The sequence below is a fragment of the Rhinatrema bivittatum genome, chromosome 2, assembly GCF_901001135.1.
Source record: "Rhinatrema bivittatum chromosome 2, aRhiBiv1.1, whole genome shotgun sequence".
Lineage (NCBI taxonomy): Eukaryota > Metazoa > Chordata > Amphibia > Gymnophiona > Rhinatrematidae > Rhinatrema > Rhinatrema bivittatum.
The window spans coordinates 501,838,752-501,858,936 of NC_042616.1; the positions used below are offsets into that span (position 1 = coordinate 501,838,752).

The 20,185-nt window shown below is 43.7% G+C and overlaps 1 protein-coding gene and 1 long non-coding RNA gene across 2 annotated transcripts in view; one reads left to right on the top strand and one right to left on the bottom strand.

The window, feature by feature from the left end:
* NEDD9 (neural precursor cell expressed, developmentally down-regulated 9) overlaps positions 1-20,185 on the bottom strand; it is a 393,338-nt gene that overhangs the window by 336,937 nt on the left and 36,216 nt on the right. Inside the window, exon 2 of the mRNA XM_029590663.1 lies at positions 5,636-5,805. Coding sequence (XP_029446523.1) covers positions 5,636-5,638 — 3 coding nt within the window. The 5' untranslated portion in view covers positions 5,639-5,805. The remainder of the gene's footprint in view (positions 1-5,635; positions 5,806-20,185) is intronic.
* LOC115085077 overlaps positions 1-20,185 on the top strand; it is a 75,977-nt gene that overhangs the window by 54,209 nt on the left and 1,583 nt on the right. Inside the window, exon 2 of the long non-coding RNA XR_003854707.1 lies at positions 19,585-19,680. This is a non-coding gene — a long non-coding RNA (uncharacterized LOC115085077). The remainder of the gene's footprint in view (positions 1-19,584; positions 19,681-20,185) is intronic.

Below are 20,185 nucleotides of genomic sequence, written 5' to 3' on the forward strand. Positions count from 1 at the left end.
CAGAATTGCACATTTTTTTAATGTGATTAATTGAGCAGGGTGGTTACATGAGAATACACAGTACTTTCACACTACAAGGCAAATGCTTACTTCATCTGAATTTGTACCTTCCAGCTAAGTAAGACAGGGCCAGGAGCAGACAGTTAATTAGTGCTTTAGTTAAGCCAACAGTATTAGTGAAACATAGGGATAATTAGGTTGGCAGGTAAAACAAACAAAGGGGTCTGTTTGCTAAATGGCATTAGCTAGCGCCCACGTACAAAATGTGGTGTTTGCTGGGAGAATGCATGGAAAACATTTTTGTTTCATTTCATTTTCCATTTATTTTATTTCATGTTGTTTCCCCATCTTCATTGTTTGGCTTGTTCATTTCATTCCTTTTATTTTTAGCCCAGGCTATGCTTTTTTTTTTATAACATGTTCTATTTTATTATTATTATTATTTTTTTTATACAATGCACATACTTTGGCAAATTTTGCCAATAGCATAAACTAAAACAACAAAATGACAAAAACGTTATTCTGTTAGTTTTAGATCTCGTTTTAATGCACATGTTGCGTCTGAGGTGGACCCTTGGGCTGAGGTGGAGTGGGCTGAAGCTAGAGGCCACTGGAGCTTCACCTATACCAGCCCTCGTTCCCCTCGGGTTAAGGCTTTGGGTGCCGGGGCCGGCAGGACTTAGGCGGGCCTCAAGAAAGGATAATGAAGATAGATGGTTCAGCCCAGAGACAGCAGCCGGTAGATGGCGTAGTCCTACCCTGGACTGGATTCAGTACGGGAACTTGGGTGCCAATGGTACAATAGGTAGCTGGTGGTGCCCAAGCAAAGAGAGGCCTGAGCCTCGAAAGTCTACGACCAGAGAGTAGACAAGGAGAGGCGTCACTGACAGGCTAGGATCTGAGCCGGCAGCAAGTAGAAGTTGTGGCAAGCAGTGTAGAGTCTGGACACAGGAGAGTCTGTAGCTTAGTCATTCAAAGCAAGAGTCAGGGCACGGAGAAGGCAGACATAGTCAAACAAGGCAGTGGTCAGGGCATGGAGAAGGCAGGCATAGTCAATCAAGGCAATGGTCAGGGCATGGAGAAGGCAGGCATAGTCAATCAAAGCAGTGGCCAGGGCACGGAGAAGGCAGGCATAGTCAATCAAGGCAATGGTCAGGGCACGGAGAAGGCAGGCATTGTCAGGCTTGGCAAAGGTCTGGGGCCGGAGAGAAGCTGAAGAGTAGTCAGGCGTAGCAGAGGTCTGGGGCTGGAGAGAAGCTGAAGAGTAGTTAGGTGTAGCGGAGGTCAAATCCAAGAATCAGTCCAACATATAGACGAACAGGAACAAGGAGAACAGGAACCAGGAATCACAGGAAACAGGAACACCACGAAGACACAATTCGGGGATCAGCAACGAGTACTTGGAATACGAGGAGACCTGTTGCAAAGGCAACGCTACTGAGCGAGGCCTGAGCCTTTATACGCTGAAGAGTCTGATGTCAGCATCCGGGTCCACGGCCAGGTTCCTGCCACGGGCCCTTTAAAAGAACTAGGGATGCGCGCACGCCTAGGAGGGGGCATGGTGCTGATGGCGGTGTCTCTCCTCGGGCCACGCGGAGAGGCCCGACAAGCAGGGACATCTTGGCTGGCAACACTGGATAGCGAGGCAGGACCGGAGGCACTGGAGGGAACCCGAGGTCGGAGCTGACGGCCCCTCACCGCCAGAGAAGAGGAGCTAGGTCCTGGAATCTGTCTGAGAAGGTGAGAGGGCCGCGGGCAGCAAGCGTATCAGCACATTATAACAAGTACAGTTGTTTCTTGTGTCATTTTAAAATGACAGCATGCGTGTTGTATCTGCATGTGCATTTAAAGATGAATTTTAAAAGCCAGGTGTGCGCCAAAATCAGGAGCCGGGCATGCATGTAGTGCATGCGGGAGTCCACCCGATTTTGCAAACCACCCACACGTGCGCACAAGTAACCGATGCGTGAATATCTCACATTGGTGGAATGTAGGTGGGCCATGGTCATTCCGGGGTGGTGCCAAGAATTTACATGCAAGTATCTACACACCTAGGCACACAGCCAGGTATATTTCAGCACAAACTTACATCTGCTATGGATGAGGTGTAAGTCTTAAAACTATTTCCAGGCATTTCTGAAGTGCTTGAGGTGTCTGAGTTAACTAGGGGGAGTGCAGGCTAAAGAGCCAGAGGGGTTGGGAGGACCTAGCTCTAGACTGGGCAAACTGGTGGATGATCAGGTGAAACAGGTCACGGGCTGGACACGCATCTGTTATAAAATTCCCTCACTTGTGCATTCCAAAGCCAACTTATGCTGCTGTGCGGGCACAAGTTTAAAATTAGGGGCGCACATGCGCGCGCCAGGGCTATTTTATAATATGTGCTCGCAGGATGTAAAACTGCCGCCCATCTGGCCGCGTGCCCCATATACACATGAATATGTGTTTGAAAGTTACCGTCTCTTCCGTTCCGATGGTTCCTGGATGCTAACACTAATGCACATGAAGGGAAGGTGCTGGGGGGGGGCGCGTCTGTGAGGGCCTCTCCCTTTAAGCAGTTCTTCTACATGACGGCAGTGTAATTGGGCTCAAGTTCAGCACCTGTTAAGGCTTTGTTCAAGATTATATGTAGAGCAATGCAAAAATCTTACTAATAAAGCTGCCGCCAGAAAATTGCATGTAAGATCAGACAATAAAGTAAAAAAATCTTCAAACTATGTACGTACTTTGCAAAAGGTGGGGTGAATTTTCACTACGGTGTCTAATTAGTGATGTTTTGTTTAGCATTTTAATAGGATATATTTTTGAGTTTATGCAATTATATGTGTGAAGTTGTGTGAACCGCTACTGTTATTTTTGGACAAATTATGGGGTATATAAGTATATTTAAAGAAATACAAAATAAAATACAATGCAAAGTTACAGGATGTAAAACGTGGATGGAAATTTAGGTGCGTTAGTGGTGCGCCATCTACATATGTACCTGTTTACATACATCTACCAAATACTCCTAGAATGCCTTCTTTAAAAAAAAAAAAATGCAGTTATGTTTGTGCAGGCTATGAAAGTATGCATATAGTTTTGGGTAGTCAAAAGTCCAGGTACCTGCGTTTAACTGACTTAGACAGGCTTGGAGGACCTAACTCTTGTAACTAGCGACAAAATAATCATTGAAAACTTACCCCTACATGTTAAAGATACACTACTTTGCACTGTGCACAACATTTGTAAAGCAGTAAATGTCTGCAAGATTTGCAGTTAATTTTAAAGGTTTGCAGCACAGGGTTACTAGGCACTCTGGAGCAGACATTGAATGACGAAAAGATTTCTTCATGTAAATCTGTAGTTGAAAAATTTCCAGCTAGGTAAAAATAGCACATGGAAGGCCATATACTAAGCTCTAAGTATTAATTTTGCAAGGCTTTAGAATCTCCCATAGTAGCATATGCAAACAATTCATAAACATGACAATGGGCTGGGCTATTTTGCAGGGCCAGTGCAAGGGCATAAGGTCCCCTAGGTGAACCTTACAGCCATGTGCTTGCTCCCCCCACTAGCCCTCCCCATATAGACAGTTAAAAATGATGCATTCATAATAACCGATTTTACACAAAAAAAACCATTTAAAGAACAGTCTTCTGAGGTAAAAATATCTTTTACAACAACATGTATATTATATTTACATCTATTGCTGTGGTGCCAACCAGAAAACCCTGGGGGAAAAAAAAAAAAAGATACTTGGAACCCTTATTAGGCCTATTGAAACTTCTGTTGGATGTGGGCTTGGCCCTTAGAAAGGGATATAATAATAAACCTTCCATTCCAAAACAGCACTAATATCCAGCACTCAAAGAGTAAGAACAAGGAGGTCCATATTCAGACACAGTCTGGATAGCAATGTTAGCCGGATAAACGTATCCGGCTAACTTTAGAGGCACAATCAATACAATAAATCACATTTTATATAGTTTGAGAAAGGGAAAACAAGGAAAACAAGAAGAAATAAAGTTTTGATCTAATGCCTATTATCCCTCTATAATGAGGCAACTTCAATTTACAGGAAACAAAAACATTAACCTAACAATATTAAGTATAGGTGTACTTGGCACAAATGACACACTTGGATCTTTGTGTAGTTTTGCTTTGCCACCTTCTTTTAGCACAGAATTACAAGGAACATTCTGTCCACATCTCCCTGCAGATGACCCGATATGTATTGCGGTGAGATGCTTCTGACATGGATATCTTTGGAAGTATACTACAAAAGAAGACTGTGAGTCTGTGTAATCACGTAAATAAATGGTCTCATCCGTGCCCGGGGTCTTGATAACTTGATCTCAAAACAGATTGTGCACACAGATTACAAGTGCCACAGGGAAAATGACCAATACCCTTGCTTTGTTCAATTTCCACTGGAGTTGGCTCAATGCACGATTGTACCACACAATCCTTAATATTCTTCCTATGAGAACAGGCTATAGTGGGGTGCATATTAAATACAGGATACAGATCAAACATCTCCCAATGCTTAAGGATAATTGACGCAATGAAATGTGCCAAAGATTAAAATCTAAGCATTAATACTAGTTTCACCTCATCAGATTTATCTTGATATAAAAGAAGCCAGGTCCTGTCTAATTGCAAGGCTCTTTTATATGCCTGTTTGACATTTCTGAACGGGTAACCCGGCTGCATTAACTTAGTGCTTAGAATCCGTGATTGAGCCATAAATTGTTCTTTAGTGGAACAGATTAATCAAATTCTTAAAATTGCCCCACAGGAAGATTGAAACGTAGTCAAAATGGATGAAAATTAGTGAAATGTAAAAGGGTGTTTCTCTCCATGGGCTTATGATATACTGTGGTCTGTAAGCTGTTACTCATTTTTTTGTACCCATACATCCAAATGCATAATCTGAAGATCACTAAAATGTGCTGTAAATTAACTGTTAAGCCATTCCACAAATTCTTGGGCGGAAGCCGCCCACAAGAAAAAGGCATTGTCTGCAGATCTTAGCCATTTCGGAACAAATTAAAAAAATGGGCTACCATATAAATATTGCTCCTCAAAGTGTGTTGGGGTTATTGGTGGTGGATGATGAAGGATTCAAGCTCTGCAGCTAAGTGGATTTTATATCCATAATAATTATTAAATTATTATATAAAAAAGAATGCACAAAACATTACAAAGCATAGTATTCACAATGTTAAGGTTACTGCTTGACCAATGATTAAACAGAAGGCAAGGAAGGCTGTGTTTGGCTGGTCATTAAGCAAAACTGAATGACATATGGGGGATTTTGATTATCAGTTGTTGTGGATCCTCTATGAACTGACACAGTGGTTGAAGTTTGTTACCTAAGATATCACTGACATAATCTGCCATCATGTAGTGTTTTTACGTATTATGAGGCAACAAGTCTCTCAGGCACAGTGCCAGGTTGCCATCTACTTCCTTGTCATAGTCCTTCAAGAGTTGGACTATGGGGCTCACTTGGATGCTAACAGCAGAGATGTACCTTTTTATATTGCTACTATACTGTAAAACATAGTTCTTGGAAAACACCTTTGACAGCCAGTAATGGAGTATCTGAGGAATTCCATGCATGATAATGAAAACTGTTCAATTTATTTACCATGTTTTGCTCTGCCCCAGTCAACTTCTAGGCAGCCTGAAACTGCTGCAGCTGTCACATGCTCCCAGGCTTTCTTAATTCACAGTCGCCAGTGAAGTAGTATATTCATATGACATGTAATGGTGGAAAATACATTGGTGTACAATGCTGGAGATTTCAAGATCTCAAACCTGTAAAGTACAAAAAAAAGAAAAACAAATTGTATCTATCCAACATGGCAACCATACTACTCCAATCCAAAACAGTGGTGATACTTATTCTTTTTTCAGCCCATATTATGGGTGTGCATTAATTTGAAATAAATGTGTTTTTTGCAACAAAGAAGTCAGTTTTTGGTTCATTCCGAATGGAATAAATCAAATCAGCAACGCCTCGAAAACACCCCAACATTTTCATTTGCTTTTGTTTCTGGAAGCTATGTGTGCAGTTCCATTCCTGCATACAGAAAAAGCACTTTGTGCGCGCACTTTGGAAGTTGGACATACAAATTGCTGATATCTGTACACTTCTGATTTACATGCCCAGTTCACAAATTCTGCACACAATTTCCGATGTGCGTGCACAATGTCGATAACTTTGATACTGGTTCATGGTGGCATATGTATGTGCTTATGCCGGCTCGTGCCAAAGGAGGCAGCCATTTTATAACATACATGCAGGGCCGGAGGAACCACTAGGCAAGCTAGGCCTGTGCCTAGGGTGCCGCAATTTATGGGGCACCGCGGCAGGTGGCAGAATTTTGAAAGGGCAAAAAGTGCCCTTTCAAAATTCTGCCAGCCCCTGCCTCACCATGCCAACCTCCCGACGCCCCCCTTGTGGTCCAGCGGAGGGCCCGGGAGTGATCTGCCGCTCCCGGGGCCTCGGCTTCCACTAAGCAAAATGGTGCCAGTGGCCTTTAGCCCCTACCATGTGACAGGGGCCAACTAATGGCACTGTAGCCCCTGTCACATGGTAGGGGCTAAAGGCCACCGGCGCCATTTTGCTTAGTGGCAACCGAAGCCCTGGGAGTGGCAGATCGCTCCCGGGCCCCCACCTGGACCACCAGGTATTTTGTAAGTTTTCTTTTGGCGGGGGGGGGGGGGAGGAGTCGGGGCTGCGGCTGGGGGCAGCACAAGGCTGAAGGTGCCTAGGGCATCCAATCCCCTTGTACTGGCCCTGCATGCATGTATATATTTATTTATTTTATTTATTTAAGGTTTTTATATACCGGCATTCATGATAAAATCACATCATGCTGGTTTACATTAAAACAGTGGTGCATAGAAAGAAAAAACAAACTGGAACTGTAGTGCAGAAGAAAGCAGTTACAAAAAACAGGGATGCTTAAACTGGGAGAGGAAGGAAAAAGAAAAGGTTAATAGCATTTTAAATATTTACAACGAACAGTTAAATGAGCTGGTTGTGTTATAGAACTTGAAGTTGAAGGACATTAGCTGGAGTCCGGGAAAGCTTGTTTGAAGAGCCAAGTCTTAAGTCTCTTCCTGAAGGTTGGGAGGCAGGGTTCCTGTCTTAGGTCTGGGGGGATCGAATTCCATAAAGGGGGACCGGCGGTAGAGAGGGCCCGATCTCTCAAGGTAATATGTCTAGTGGCTTTGGTTGGAGGAACCTGGAGTGAACCTCTATATGCATCTCTGGTAGGTCTTGAAGAATTGTGTAAGAGGAGAGGAATTTGCAGGTCGATAGAAGTATGTTGATGAATGATTTTGTAGATAACGGAGATGGATTTGTAGAGAATTCTGAAGTGCACTGGCAGCCAATGAAGGCTTTTTAGGATAGGGGAGATGTGATCTCTTCTTCTGGTGTTTGTTAATATTCGTGCTGCCGCATTTTGTACCATCTGAAGCGGTTTGGTATAGGAGGAAGGGAGACCTAGTAGGATAGAATTGAAATAGTCTAACTTTGAGAAAACTAATGCCTGAAGGATTGTTCTAAAGTCCTGCAAGTGAAAGAGAGGTCTTATCCTTTTCAAGACTTGGAGTTTGTGAAAACAGTCTTTGGTAGTTTTGTTGATAGAAGCTTTCAAATTCATCCGATTGTCAATTAAAACTCCAAGGTCTCTCAGTTGCGTGGATTGTGGGATGCCAGGGTGAGTGGAAGTGATGTTACTGTTCTCGGGAGAGATGAGCAGGAGTTTGGTTTTGGAGGAATTTAATACTAAGTTTAGACTAGTGAGGAGGAGTTTGATTTGTTGGTGGCAGTTTTCCCAGTGATCTAGTGTTTTCAAGTATGTGTCTTTAACAGGGATTATTATCTGAATATCGTCCGCATATAGAAAATGTTTTAGATTGAGGCTGGAGAGGAGCTGGCATAGCGGTAAGAGATAGATGTGTGCCTGGTATAAAATAGGCTGTATGTGCATACATGTGGGCAGTTTATATAGATGCACGCATGTGCGCGCAAAAGCCGTCTATACTGCGTAAGTTGGGGGATTTTAGTAGACCCGCACGCTGGTACAATTCTCAGTTTCCCCAGTTCATTCCCAGTTTGCCCAGGTAAAGGATGGTATTTACTCTAGTTAATTAGCCTCTCTTTTACCCTGTTAGCCTTACCCTTAAAACCCTGCTGACTAGCCTAGTTTTTTTTATTTTAGGACTTACATGCTATCCATAACAGAAGTAAAGTTACGCGGTAGGGGACCCAGGCACATACTTGTGCATGTCAGTATTTACAAGCTGGTTTCATCCATAAGTCCTGGAACGCCCATTCCTCGCCCCTTTTTTGTGCAAAACTCTTTGTGCATGGACCGGGAGATACATGCGTACATTGGCACCTTTGAAAATCTGTGTATTGCACGCCGGCCCAATTTCTGCACATATCACCAGCCTTTTAAAATTCACCCAAAGTGCTTTTGGTATGTGCAACTATGAAACTATGTGCACAAATTTCTAAAAGCAAACAAAAAACAGAGAACAAAGTGAAAACAAATGAAAATCCCCACTAAAATGAACCAAATGAAAACTAAAATCTTTGGCTTCCACATCCCTATACCATACTCACGGATCAAATGCATCTACAAAATAATCTGCAGTGTTGGAATGCTTCTTTTTTAGTCATGCATATGCAAACTGTCTAGGGATGGGATTTCTTAAAACGTATTTTGACAATATGTTCACTCATCTGTGCTGTAAGTGGCAAATTAGTACCTGTCTGTAATTCCAGGCACACAAAATGAACAAATAGCTTTTCGACATTTTCTCAGTAAAGGACTGTCTCATCTGATACTGCTTTTAGATATTTGAAATGCAGTGGAGTTTAATAATATCCTCAGTATATCCTGGCTCCTGTATTCCCAATTCACTGTGGGGCTTTTTTTTTTTCATTTTTATGGGATATGTCAGAAATGATAAATTAGATACATTTGAACGAGATGAAATGTTAGACAAAATACATTAGTCAAAGGCACTTGGAGAGTATATCAATTCAATTACCTTCCTCTGGCATGTAAGTAATAACTCTATTTCATAAAATTCTCCATCTGAATTATTTGATTTATCTGAGCTTAGCAGAAAATGAATGTTATAAGTATTGGATCATTTGCATGTCTAGGTAACTGGATCATTTCATAATTTGCTGATACATGAAATCCAGTCAGCTCAATTTAAAATGTACAGTTTTAGAAATAAGTTGAGCAGATTATCAATTTGCACAGTTGACACAGGCATACTGTTCAGTGCTCTGCAAGTGCTGCACACTAACTCCAGACAAGAAAGAGAAAGAGAGACTAGCCATGATGCCCGCACACTAGATTGTTATTTATATCTCTTTGGGAGGCCCACCTATTCACTTGAGATGAGGTTTAGGTTTTAGTGTAGGGGGTTAGGGGCCACTTTGACATTCAAAGTGAGACGTACGAACAGAACAGCGCTCTCTTGTGAAGATTTGATGAACTTCAGAGTGAGGAAACTCACCCAAAGCTGAGATTTGTGCAATGTTCTCTCAACCTAGCTTGATGTTACCCAGGTAGAGAGTCCATCAAGTCCCTTTTTGTGTGCGATAGCATGCTGGGGGTGGAGTTGGGGCAGTGAGGGGAGGAGTTGGGGCGGCGAGGGGGCGGACTCGGCGATGTCTTCGCTGGCGGCGATAAGGTTAGTAACCTTATCGTCGCCAGTAGCGTGCCGACTAGCACTACCTTTCACGGTGGTGCTATTCGGTGCGAAAGCCGGCAGCGAAGACACCGCGGTGGTGCGAAGGCTGCCGGCTTTCGCAGGCCCACCCCCCCCTTCGCCCCCCCTCCCCCCATTTTCGCAGGATTCATCACTCTGCGATAGAATGATGAATCCAGAGCTAAGTCTGGTTGGGCCAAATAGCTTCCCTAAAGTTAGCCAGATAAAGTTAGTCGGCTAACTTTAAGATGACCACCTATATTCAATAATGCAGCTGCGCTATTGTATGTACATACCTCCAAAGTTACCTGGTTAAGTTTATCTGGCTAACATTGCTCTCCGGACAGTGACTGAATATGAACCTCTAGGTGTCATCGTTGCACGATGGCTAAGTCTCTCTTCCCTCGGAGGGCTGTGAACACCGTCTCCGCAGCATCCTCAGCTGTGCCCAACCCAGGAAGCAAATTCAGATCTTCCATGGAACTCCAACTAAGGTACAGGAAATGTAACCAGCCTCTGGGGCTCCAGACCTTTCACTGGAGTGTTTTGAAAATGTCCAAGCAGATGGACTGGGCTGAGAGTGATCTTTGCTGGACAGGGAGATGCTTCCTCCCTGTCAATGAACAGGCTTCTCCTTCAAGTAAACAATGTCCTCCTACCAATGACAGTCCACTAGCACTTCCACCTCAGGCAAACCCAAACCCTGGATCACAGAGGTCATTCTACACTGTGAGTTGTTGGTTCCAATAATACCAAATTTATTTAAGCACACAAACAGAACGTTTTCAGCAAGTTTGATTTCCATAGGCTTCTTCAGTAAGAATGTATAGAGTCAGAAGAAAAAAGATACAGCAGCACAGCAAACATTTCAAGACTGGCAGAATCGCAGTGTAGTTTCTCAATAGCAGATCAGTCACCCAGTTCAGAGGCCGCATTAAAGGATAAGATCTCCCTAGGCAGGCTGTTCTCTCTGGTGTTGTTCCCTTGATTCCTCCCAGGGGCTCTTTCAAAGAGAAGCCGGGCCTTAAGCCTAGGAGTATAGTTTTGTTTTTTTGGGGGTTTTTTTTTGCTACTTCCTGCATGGAAAAACATTGACTCCTCCGGTTTCTGCACCAGGCAACAGCTCAATTCAGAGCTGAGGAGAAAAAAAAAAGAAAAATGGGTCCATATTTACTGAAAGTCTCACCCTTCATACCACTAGATAGCAGTCTACTGGTAAAATAATGGCTTCGTACCATTTGGGACCAGAGTGGACAGCACTGCCACCGAGCCACCAGGCTGTCCCATCAACTGCATAGTTTTAAAGGTAGAGCTCCTTAGGGAATTAGATAGCTAATCTGGGGTATACACGAGTAAAATCAAACTGTTAAACGTACAGTGTGCTGGGAGCAGGAGAGGGCCAAGAAATGGACTGAGAACTGTGAATAGGGCAGGGGTGAGGAGCGGTGCCCAGAGCCAGGAACAAGAGGGAGATTGGAAACCAGGTACAGTACGTGTGGGAGGCGGGGTGAGGGAGGGGAGACTGAAAGCCAGGATCAAGAGGGATAATGACAAAGCTACTGAAGGTTTAGCTGCTGCAGTTGTATTACAGTCTATTAGGGGGCTCACAGACATCCTCCTGACCATAAGCAAGGACTCTTGGGGCCCAGAGCAGTAGTAGCGATGGCAACTTTTGGGGGAATAGCGAAAGAGGGCAGGCTCACTGTCCCTGTGTTTGCCCGTCTTCCTCCTTCATACTGTGCACCAAATGTCCTGAAATGAATTCAGTTATTGTTGGCAAAGCCTATTTCATCAGTCATGGAAGATAGGGGGAGAGCGAGGAGGAGCTAGTGTGGCCAGCAGAACCTCTTCTGCTGTAAAAGTGGATCAAGGAGGTGGAGCTCCACCTGACGTTTCTGTCCTCCCTGATCTGCTCTTGGGACATTTGTGTTATGGTTCGGCAGGCACAACTCCCCAGTCAAACTCTCCATCTGACACCAGAGCAGGTCTCAGCCGACATGTGCTTGGCACTTGGAGCCAGAAGCAAGAGCCCTTTCCCCCCCCCTCTCACCCCCACCCCACCTCACAGGATTGAGTGGATGGAAGCCATCTCATTGGCCCTCGGAAAAGGGATTATTACATTCCCAAAAGAGGAAGAGTGATGATAACTATGAAAGACAGAGGAGCCAAAGAGAAGCTGCTGACAGCTGAAGGGAGAAGAGTCAGCAGTGCAGCAGCTGGAACCCATCCCACTGCAGAGGCCACTGGTGTAGCCAATGAGTGGCTCCCGCTGTTGGGCTTGATGTTTACTCACTGCCCCTGAACTGACTACTGATGATGTGGATGGCAGCCTGGGCCCAAGATAGCACAAAGAGATATGGAGAAGAGAGTAGAGAAGGGGAAGTGGAAGTGGAAGTGGAAGGCAGATGGAAGGATGAAGAGGAACTGGGACAACAGAGAGGTGAAAAACAACAAGAGTAATGGAGGAGTGAAAGACAGAGAGGAGGGAGGGACAGGGTAAGGGACTGCTTTTGTTTCAGGTGGCTGGGCTGAGCTGTAAGAGGGGCAGCTGGCTGTGGAGCCAGTGAGTTTCCTGGAGAGTGGGGGGTTGCTGAGAAAGTCTGAGAATGGGAAAAGGAGGGTCCTGCTGTAGGCTGGGGAACGGATTAGCAGCAAGCAAAAATGTTATATAATGATGCAGCATTGCTGAAGCAGGGGCATTCACTGTGTGAGCACATAAGCAGCAGCACAACAGTGGAAAGTGTGTCTCTGTGTCAGAGAGAAAGACCCTCACATACATACTTTGAGTCAAAGTGTGTGTGTGTGTGTGTGTGTGTATCTTTGTCTCTGATGCAGAGACACCCACACACCTCCTCTCTGACGCAAAGACACACCCATAGACTGCAAGTAAGAGTGTATGCGTGTGTCTTTGTGTCAAAGACACAAACTGAATGTTTGTGTCTGGGAGACAGTCTGTGTGTGTGTGTGTGTGTGTGTGTGTGTGTATGAGTCTGACAGTGGCAAACAGTATGGTTATCTCATTACTTGGCAATTGGTTCATAAGCTGATTGGCTGGCAACAGACTAACACCAGACTAGAATCCATATATATATATATAGATAGCTAGATGATAGATAAATAGATAGATATAGATATAAAAGACTGCAAGAATGGAAGAGGTATTGCACCTGTATTTGCTCATCCCTGGTCTAGGGTGTGCTCTACTACTTACTTACAGGCCGACACAGAAAAACCCACGGGAGAGCTGGCGAGCACCCGCTCTCCCGACGCGCGCCCAGGCCACTCTCCTTGGTGCACGATTCAATAAAAAAATAATGTAAATGAGGGCCTGTGGTAAAAGGAGGCGCTAGGGACACTAGCGCGTCCCTAGCAACTCCTTTTTGACAGAAGTGGCGGCATAAGCGTTGGCAAGTTAAATGTAAGACATTGATAAGACAGGCTAAGAGAGAATTTGAAAAGAAGTTGGCTGTAGACGCAAAAACTCACAGTAAAAACTTTTAAAAATATATCCGAAGCAGAAAGTCTGTGAGGAAGTCAGTTGGACCGTTAGTTGATCGAGGGGTTAAAGGGGCACTTAGAGAAGATAAGGCCATCGCAGAAATATTAAATGATTTCTTTGCTTCAGTATTTACTGAAGAGGATGTTGGGGAGGTACCCATAATGGAGAAGGTTTTCATGGGTAATGATTCAGATGGACTCAATCAAATCACGGTGAACCTAGAAGATGTGGTAGGCCTGATTGACAAACTGAAGAGTAGTAAATCACCTGGACCGGATGGTATACACCCCAGAGTTCTGAAGGAACTAAAAAATGAATTTTCAGACCTATTAGTAAAAATTTGTAACCTATCATTAAAATCATCCATTGTACCTGAAGACTGGAGGACAGCAAATGTAACCCCAATATTTAAAAAGGGCTCCAGGGGCAATCCGGGAAACTACAGACCTGTTAGCCTGACTTCAGTGCCAGGAAAAATAGTGGAAAATGTTCTAAACATCAAAATCACAGAACATATAGAAAGACATGGTTTAATGGAACAAAGTCAGCATGGCTTTACCCAAGGCAAGTCTTGCCTCACAAATCTGCTTCACTTTTTTGAAGGAGTTAATAAACACGTGGATAAAGGTGAACCGGTAGATGTAATATACTTGGATTTTCAGAAGGCGATTGACAAAGTTCCTCATGAGAGGCTTCTAGGAAAAGTAAAAAGTCATGGGATAAGTGGCGATGTCCTTTCGTGGATTGCAAACTGGCTAAAAGACAGGAAACAGTGAGCAGGATTAAATGGACAATTTTCTCAGTGGAAGGGAGTGGACAGTGGAGTGCCTCAGGGATCTGTATTGGGACCCTTACTTTTCAATATATTTATAAATAATCTGGAAAGAAATACGATGAGTGAGATAATCAAATTTGCAGATGATACAAAATTGTTCAGAGTAGTTAAATCACAAGCAGATTGTGATAAATTGCAGGAAGACCTTGTGAGACTGGAAAATTGGGCATCCAAATGGCAGATGAAATTTAATGTGGATAAGTGCAAGGTGATGCATATAGGGAAAAATAACCCATGCTATAATTACACAATGTTGGGTTCCATATTAGGTGCTACAACCCAAGAAAGAGAACTAGGTGTCATAGTGGATAACACATTGAAATCGTCGGTTCAGTGTGCTGCGGCAGTCAAAAAAGCAAACAGAATGTTGGGAATTATTAGAAAGGGAATAGTGAATAAAACGGAAAATGTCATAATGCCTCTGTATCGCTCCATGGTGAGACCACACCTTGAATACTGTATACAATTCTGCTCGCCGCATCTCAAAAAAGATATAATTGTGATGGAGAAGGTACAGAGAAGGGCTACCAAAATGATAAGGGGAATGGAACAGCTCCCCTATGAGGAAAGATTAAAGAGGTTAGGACTTTTCAGCTTGGAGAAGAGACGGCTGAGAGGGGATATGATAGAGATGTTTAAAATTATGAGAGGTCTAGAACAGGTAGATGTGAATCGGTTATTTACTCTTTCGGATAGTAGAAAGACTAGGGGGCACTCCATGAAGTTAGCATGGGGCACATTTAAAACTAATCGGAGAAAGTTCTTTTTCACTCAACGCACAATTAAACTCTGGAATTTGTTGCCAGAGGATGTGGTTAGTGCAGTTAGTGTAGCTGTGTTTAAAAGGATTGGATAAGTTCTTGGAGGAGAAGTCCATTACCTGCTATTAATTAAGTTGAATTAGAAAATAGCCACTGCTATTACTAGCAACTGTAGCATGGAATAGACTTGGGGGCGGATTTTTAATGCCCTGCTCGCGTAAATCCGGGCGGATTTACGCGAGCAGGGCCCTCGCGCACCGGCGCGCCTATTTTGCATAGGGCGCAGGTGCGCGCAGAGCCCCGGGACGTGCGTAATTCCCGGGTTTTTTTTAAAGGGGTGGGAGGGGGCGGGAGGGGGCGTGGCCGAAAGACGCGGCGTTTCGGGGACGTGACGCGGCATTTTGGGGGCGGCGATGCGGGCGTGGTTTCGGCCCCGGGGCATTCCGGGGGCGTGGCCGCGGCCTCCGGATCAGCTCCCGGGACCGGAACATGGACGGGGCAGCCGGCCGACGCGTGCAGATTTACGTCTGCTTTTCGCAGGTGTAAATCGTGCGATAAAGGTAAGGGGGGGGGTTTAGATAGGGCCAGGGGGGTGGGTTAGGTAGGGGAAGGGAGGGGAAGGTGGGGGGAGGGCGAAGGGAACAGGCAGTGTGCGCTGGGCTCGGCGCGCGCAGGTTGCACAAATGTGCACCCCCTTGTGCGCGCCGACCCCAGATTTTATAAGATACGCACGGCTACGCGCGTATCTTATAAAATCCAGCGTACTTTTGTTTGCGCCTGGTGCGCAAAGAAAAGTACGCGATCGAGCAATTTTTTAAAATCTACCCGTTAGTTTTTGGGTAATTGCCAGGTTCTTGTGGCCTGGTTTTGGCCTCTGTTGGAAACAGGATGCTGGGCTTGATGGACCCTTGGTCTGACCCAGCATGGCAAGTTCTTATGTTCTTATGACTGTGTAGCCCCCTCCCTCCCACATCCCAGGGAGCTGACTGCACTCCAGTGAGGTCATAAAAGATTTAATAGTCTCTTCAGGGCTGGAACCACTCTTGGCTAGCTAGTGCATAGTCTCTTACCTCCAGGGTCTCTGTCCTTTATTGGTGGGGGGAGGGAGGCATAATGATTTCAAGGCCCAGGGGGCTAAGGATGATTAGTTTTTTACTTTATTTCCCTGGGAGAGATGCACTGAATTTGTTTCCACTTTGTATGCTGCAAGTGCCAAATAATACACTGCAGTCACTGGTCCAGTATCAAAAATGAAATACTTTACTGGTGATAAAGCAGATGATATATGGCATGATTAAATCAGTCCTCAGTGCCACAGGAGCTCTTTTAATTCCAGTCTTTTCCTTTTTACAGTCTCTTGCTCTATCTGTGCAGGTGTCTCACATACCAGGGCATGGAGAAACTCTCACCCTCCAGGGCTTGGCTAAGTGATGTTTCTCAAGTGGCCAGGGATTCCCTTGGTGAGATGGAACCCCCCCCCCCCACCACCACCACCACCAAAACTGGTAAAAAATAAAAAAAAAGAGAAGCACACTCTCCATACACAGAGTCCACAAATCTTCTCTCTCCCCAGGGGTGAAGACTCGTTTTGGGTGTCCTAGAAGTTCTCAAAGGTAGGCGCTAATTTCTTCGGGCACCGGGAAAGTGCACAGAAAAGCAGTAAAAATTGCTTTTCTGTGCACCCTCCGACTTAATATCATGGCGATATTAAGTCGGAGGTCCCGAAAGTTACCAAAAGTAAAAAGAAAAAGAAAGAAAAGTCAGCGGGCTCGAGAACCGACGCCGGCAAAATTGAGCGTCTGCTGTCAAACCCACTATTAGCCGCCATTCCGGTCCAAAAGGAGGCGCTAGGGACGTGCTAGTGTCCCTAGCGCCTCCTTTTTTTCCTGTTTTTACCGCCGGGCCTAATTTGCATACTGAATCATGTGCCCAGGAGAGCGGGCGTTCACCCGCTCTCCCGCAGACTTTACTGTATCGGCCCGATAGTTAAACCAGGGCCATTAATGGTAATTAGGCCGGAGGGTCCAATACAACTGGATAAAGACTTGCTCTAGCCCAGAAAGCCTCCAGCACCACCTCTTAATCCAGATACATTTTGTGTGGATAATAAGTTGCCCAGGGAGCAGGAGAAAGAAATATTCTTTGACTATTGCCTCCGACCTTCTTTAATACTTCCAGTTTCTGATCATAACACATTTTTTTCTACTCTGTATTTGCTTCTTAAGTTGTTTCTCATGTCTTCTCATGTTCTATTTTTGATCTCACGTCTGAAAGTTTTAAATTATACTGCTTGTAATACCCAAGCTCCTGTTTTCTGAAAATGTAACACACCCCATCCCTGCCTGGTGCTGTTGTGTAGTTGAGTACATTGTGTTGAAATACATTTTGTCTGGAGGATGCTATTGAAAAATAAGTTGCATTGTATTTTACCATGTCAGCTTTCTGCCTAAGACTCTACTGTCATTTTAAACATTTTCAGGCTGATATTCAAAGGAAGCCTGGGTGCCTGACTTCAGCGCTTCAGTTTTAGGAGCCCAAAGTTCCAAGGTCAAACATAGGGCTTAAAACAGAGATTCCTAAATTGAGGCCTGCTATTGATTCACTTAACTTTCCACTCCCAAGTGAGGTTCCCAGCACTGGAAATCTTACGCTAAGCACCTAGCTTACTTCCCACAACCTGATCCCCACCCAACCTGTCCCTACCCATTATTAGGCAACTAAGTTTAGGTGCTTAGCAGAGGGAAATTTCAATTTATGGAGATCTAGGCACCTTTCAAATATAGTCATACCTTAGCTCCTCCATATGTGATATTTCTGGCTTTAGGCCTCCTTTTAATTATTTCTAATAAAATTCAGATTCTCTTCTTCCCTAGTACAGTCAGGGTCCGACTTAAGTTCCAGGCAAGAGCAGGGGTAAAACAAGTGCAAAAAATACCCTGAAAGTCACTTTGCATTCACAGTTGTGAAAGAAAGCATTCTTTAACTTGAGGCTTTAATTCCCTGTACCTCAGGAAGGAAAAATACATCACGGAAAAATGTGTGTAATAATATAATTTGTATGAGAAAGCACTGTGGAAAAGTCTGCCCAATACTTTGCTAGAAAAGTCCCACAGTGCTTTATATGCAAATTTTTGCTTGCACAGTTGTTTTTTTTCTGTGGATTTCATTTCCACTTTCCAGATGTTGCTGGAAATCCTTGGATCAAAGATGCGGTAAGGTCTACATCCAGAGACATTTAGTGGGATAACTCACTAGTTATCTGGCTAAATGAATATTTGGGAACTTAACCGGCTACATTTTAGCCGTATATCTTATTATCCCACTAAAATTTAGCTGGATAACTTAGGGGCATTCCAGAGAGCTGACCTAATGTTAGCTAGATAAGTTTATCCAGCTACCTTTGCTATCCAGACAGTGATTGAATTTTTCAAAATTGTCTAAGCAAATTGACTTGTGGGTTTTTTGCAACTCTTTCCCTGAAACTTACGTCTGTTCCTATGTGTAATAATAATAAAACAAAAGCAACCTCTTCAGTGTTTGGACTCCTCTGTGAGAAACCCCTTAATAATGCAAGCACTTGGTTGTCTCTGCTCTTCACTCTTTAAATCCTATGTCATTTTTTTTTTTATTAGTGGAACATGCTCCCTTTTTGTAGGTAGCACCTATCATCTTATTCCTGATAAAACAAATCATTTCCTATAAGATCCTGCATCTTTGGGGCTTTGATGGCAAGCAATGACTCTGCCTGCAGCAACTACTATCCCTTTACTGTCGTGCTCTACACTACGAGGATAAAGCTCTGAAGGGTGCCCTTTCGCACTCACTATTGGGAATATGACAGGCAATCTTTCTATATATTAGCTGGGTTCAAAAATTGCGCACAAACATTTGCTATGAAGTTTTTGGCAGAGATTTCAATGTGGTAAAAAAAAGTATTTCTCAGCCTATTTTGCTCGCATTGGTTTGCTGCATTCATAGTTAATGAGCTGCTTCTCACGATTTTGCATTGCAGCAGCTCCAACTTCAAATTTTAATACAACTTTGCATGTAGCAAATATGTGCAAAATTTTACTGTTTTTGAATATGCAACATTTTCCAAATGGAGGTTTGCGTGCTGAATGTCAGAGTAGTGCACACTCTAAGTCGGGATTTACCATGCAAGTGCCATTTGCCACACCTGAGGACATAGGCCTCTCTATATGTTATATCTGCCTTCTGGGCAGGGTTAAATTTTGGGGGAAAGAAGGTTAATGGAAATTTTCATTTGTTTAGTTCACAGAGGTGAACTGCATCATGTAGGCAACTTCTGTTCCTTCTTGTTCAGCCTCTTGCAGTATAAAAATAAGTTTAGCCTTGTCTCTTCTAAATCTTGAAATTGAAATATCAATGGAATCAGCACTGCCACTAATAAAAACCTGTCTAACAGGATACGGAATAGAGTGATATTTCCATTTCTAGATATGCGCATTTGGGTGATCCAAATGTGAAAGCTGATTGGAATGAGTCGATTTACAGATTGGTTTGGGTCATCTGAACCAAATATGAACCCTGAAAAAATCAGAATGTTATTTGGTTCATTTTGTTCAGTTCCCATTAGAGTCTATGGGGGAAGCAGAGTCAGACAAGAATAGGAAGAATTGCTTAACTGGAACTCTCAAGGATGCATTGTGCTATTCATTTTTGCTTTATTTTTGAAATGAGAACTTTAGTGATTTCTTTTCCCTTTCCCTCTTTTTTTTACTTTAAAACAGGAGAAAGGAAACGAAGGAAAATGAGAGAATAACTTGATTGGAACACCTGCCATATCTTAGCAGCGTTCTCCGTGGCTGTGAAAGTTCCTCAGACAGGTTAGCCCCACCCTCCCTTAGCACACGTGCAGAGCTTCCAGTGACTCAGACCATGCATGACTGATATAGTTTTCTGAGATGGATATTTGTCACATGGAAAGGTTTCAGGTTGGTTAGCAGGGGAAAACCCTCTGAATGCCATGGTGCTTCACTTACTAGAAGCACTAAACCTGCCCTTTCTGGGATGAGGCAGCAGCAGAACAGGTTATCTAGCACATGCATACTTCACCATTTGGCAGACTGACTTTGTTCCTTGCAATTAGTTTGCTCTAGCAGAAGCAGCACAACCATCTACAACCAAGATATGCATCTAACAAGTCACAGAAAGGATATTTATGCAACTTTTCTGAGAAATGCAGGACCTCTGAGCTATGTTTTTAAGCATAGGATCTGATTATTTTTATTCACCAAAGTCAGCGAATAACTTTTCCTTCTAATTTTTCTAAGTCGCAAATTTGAATGAATCATATACTGTCTGCCTGAGGCAAGATTAAACATAATTGAA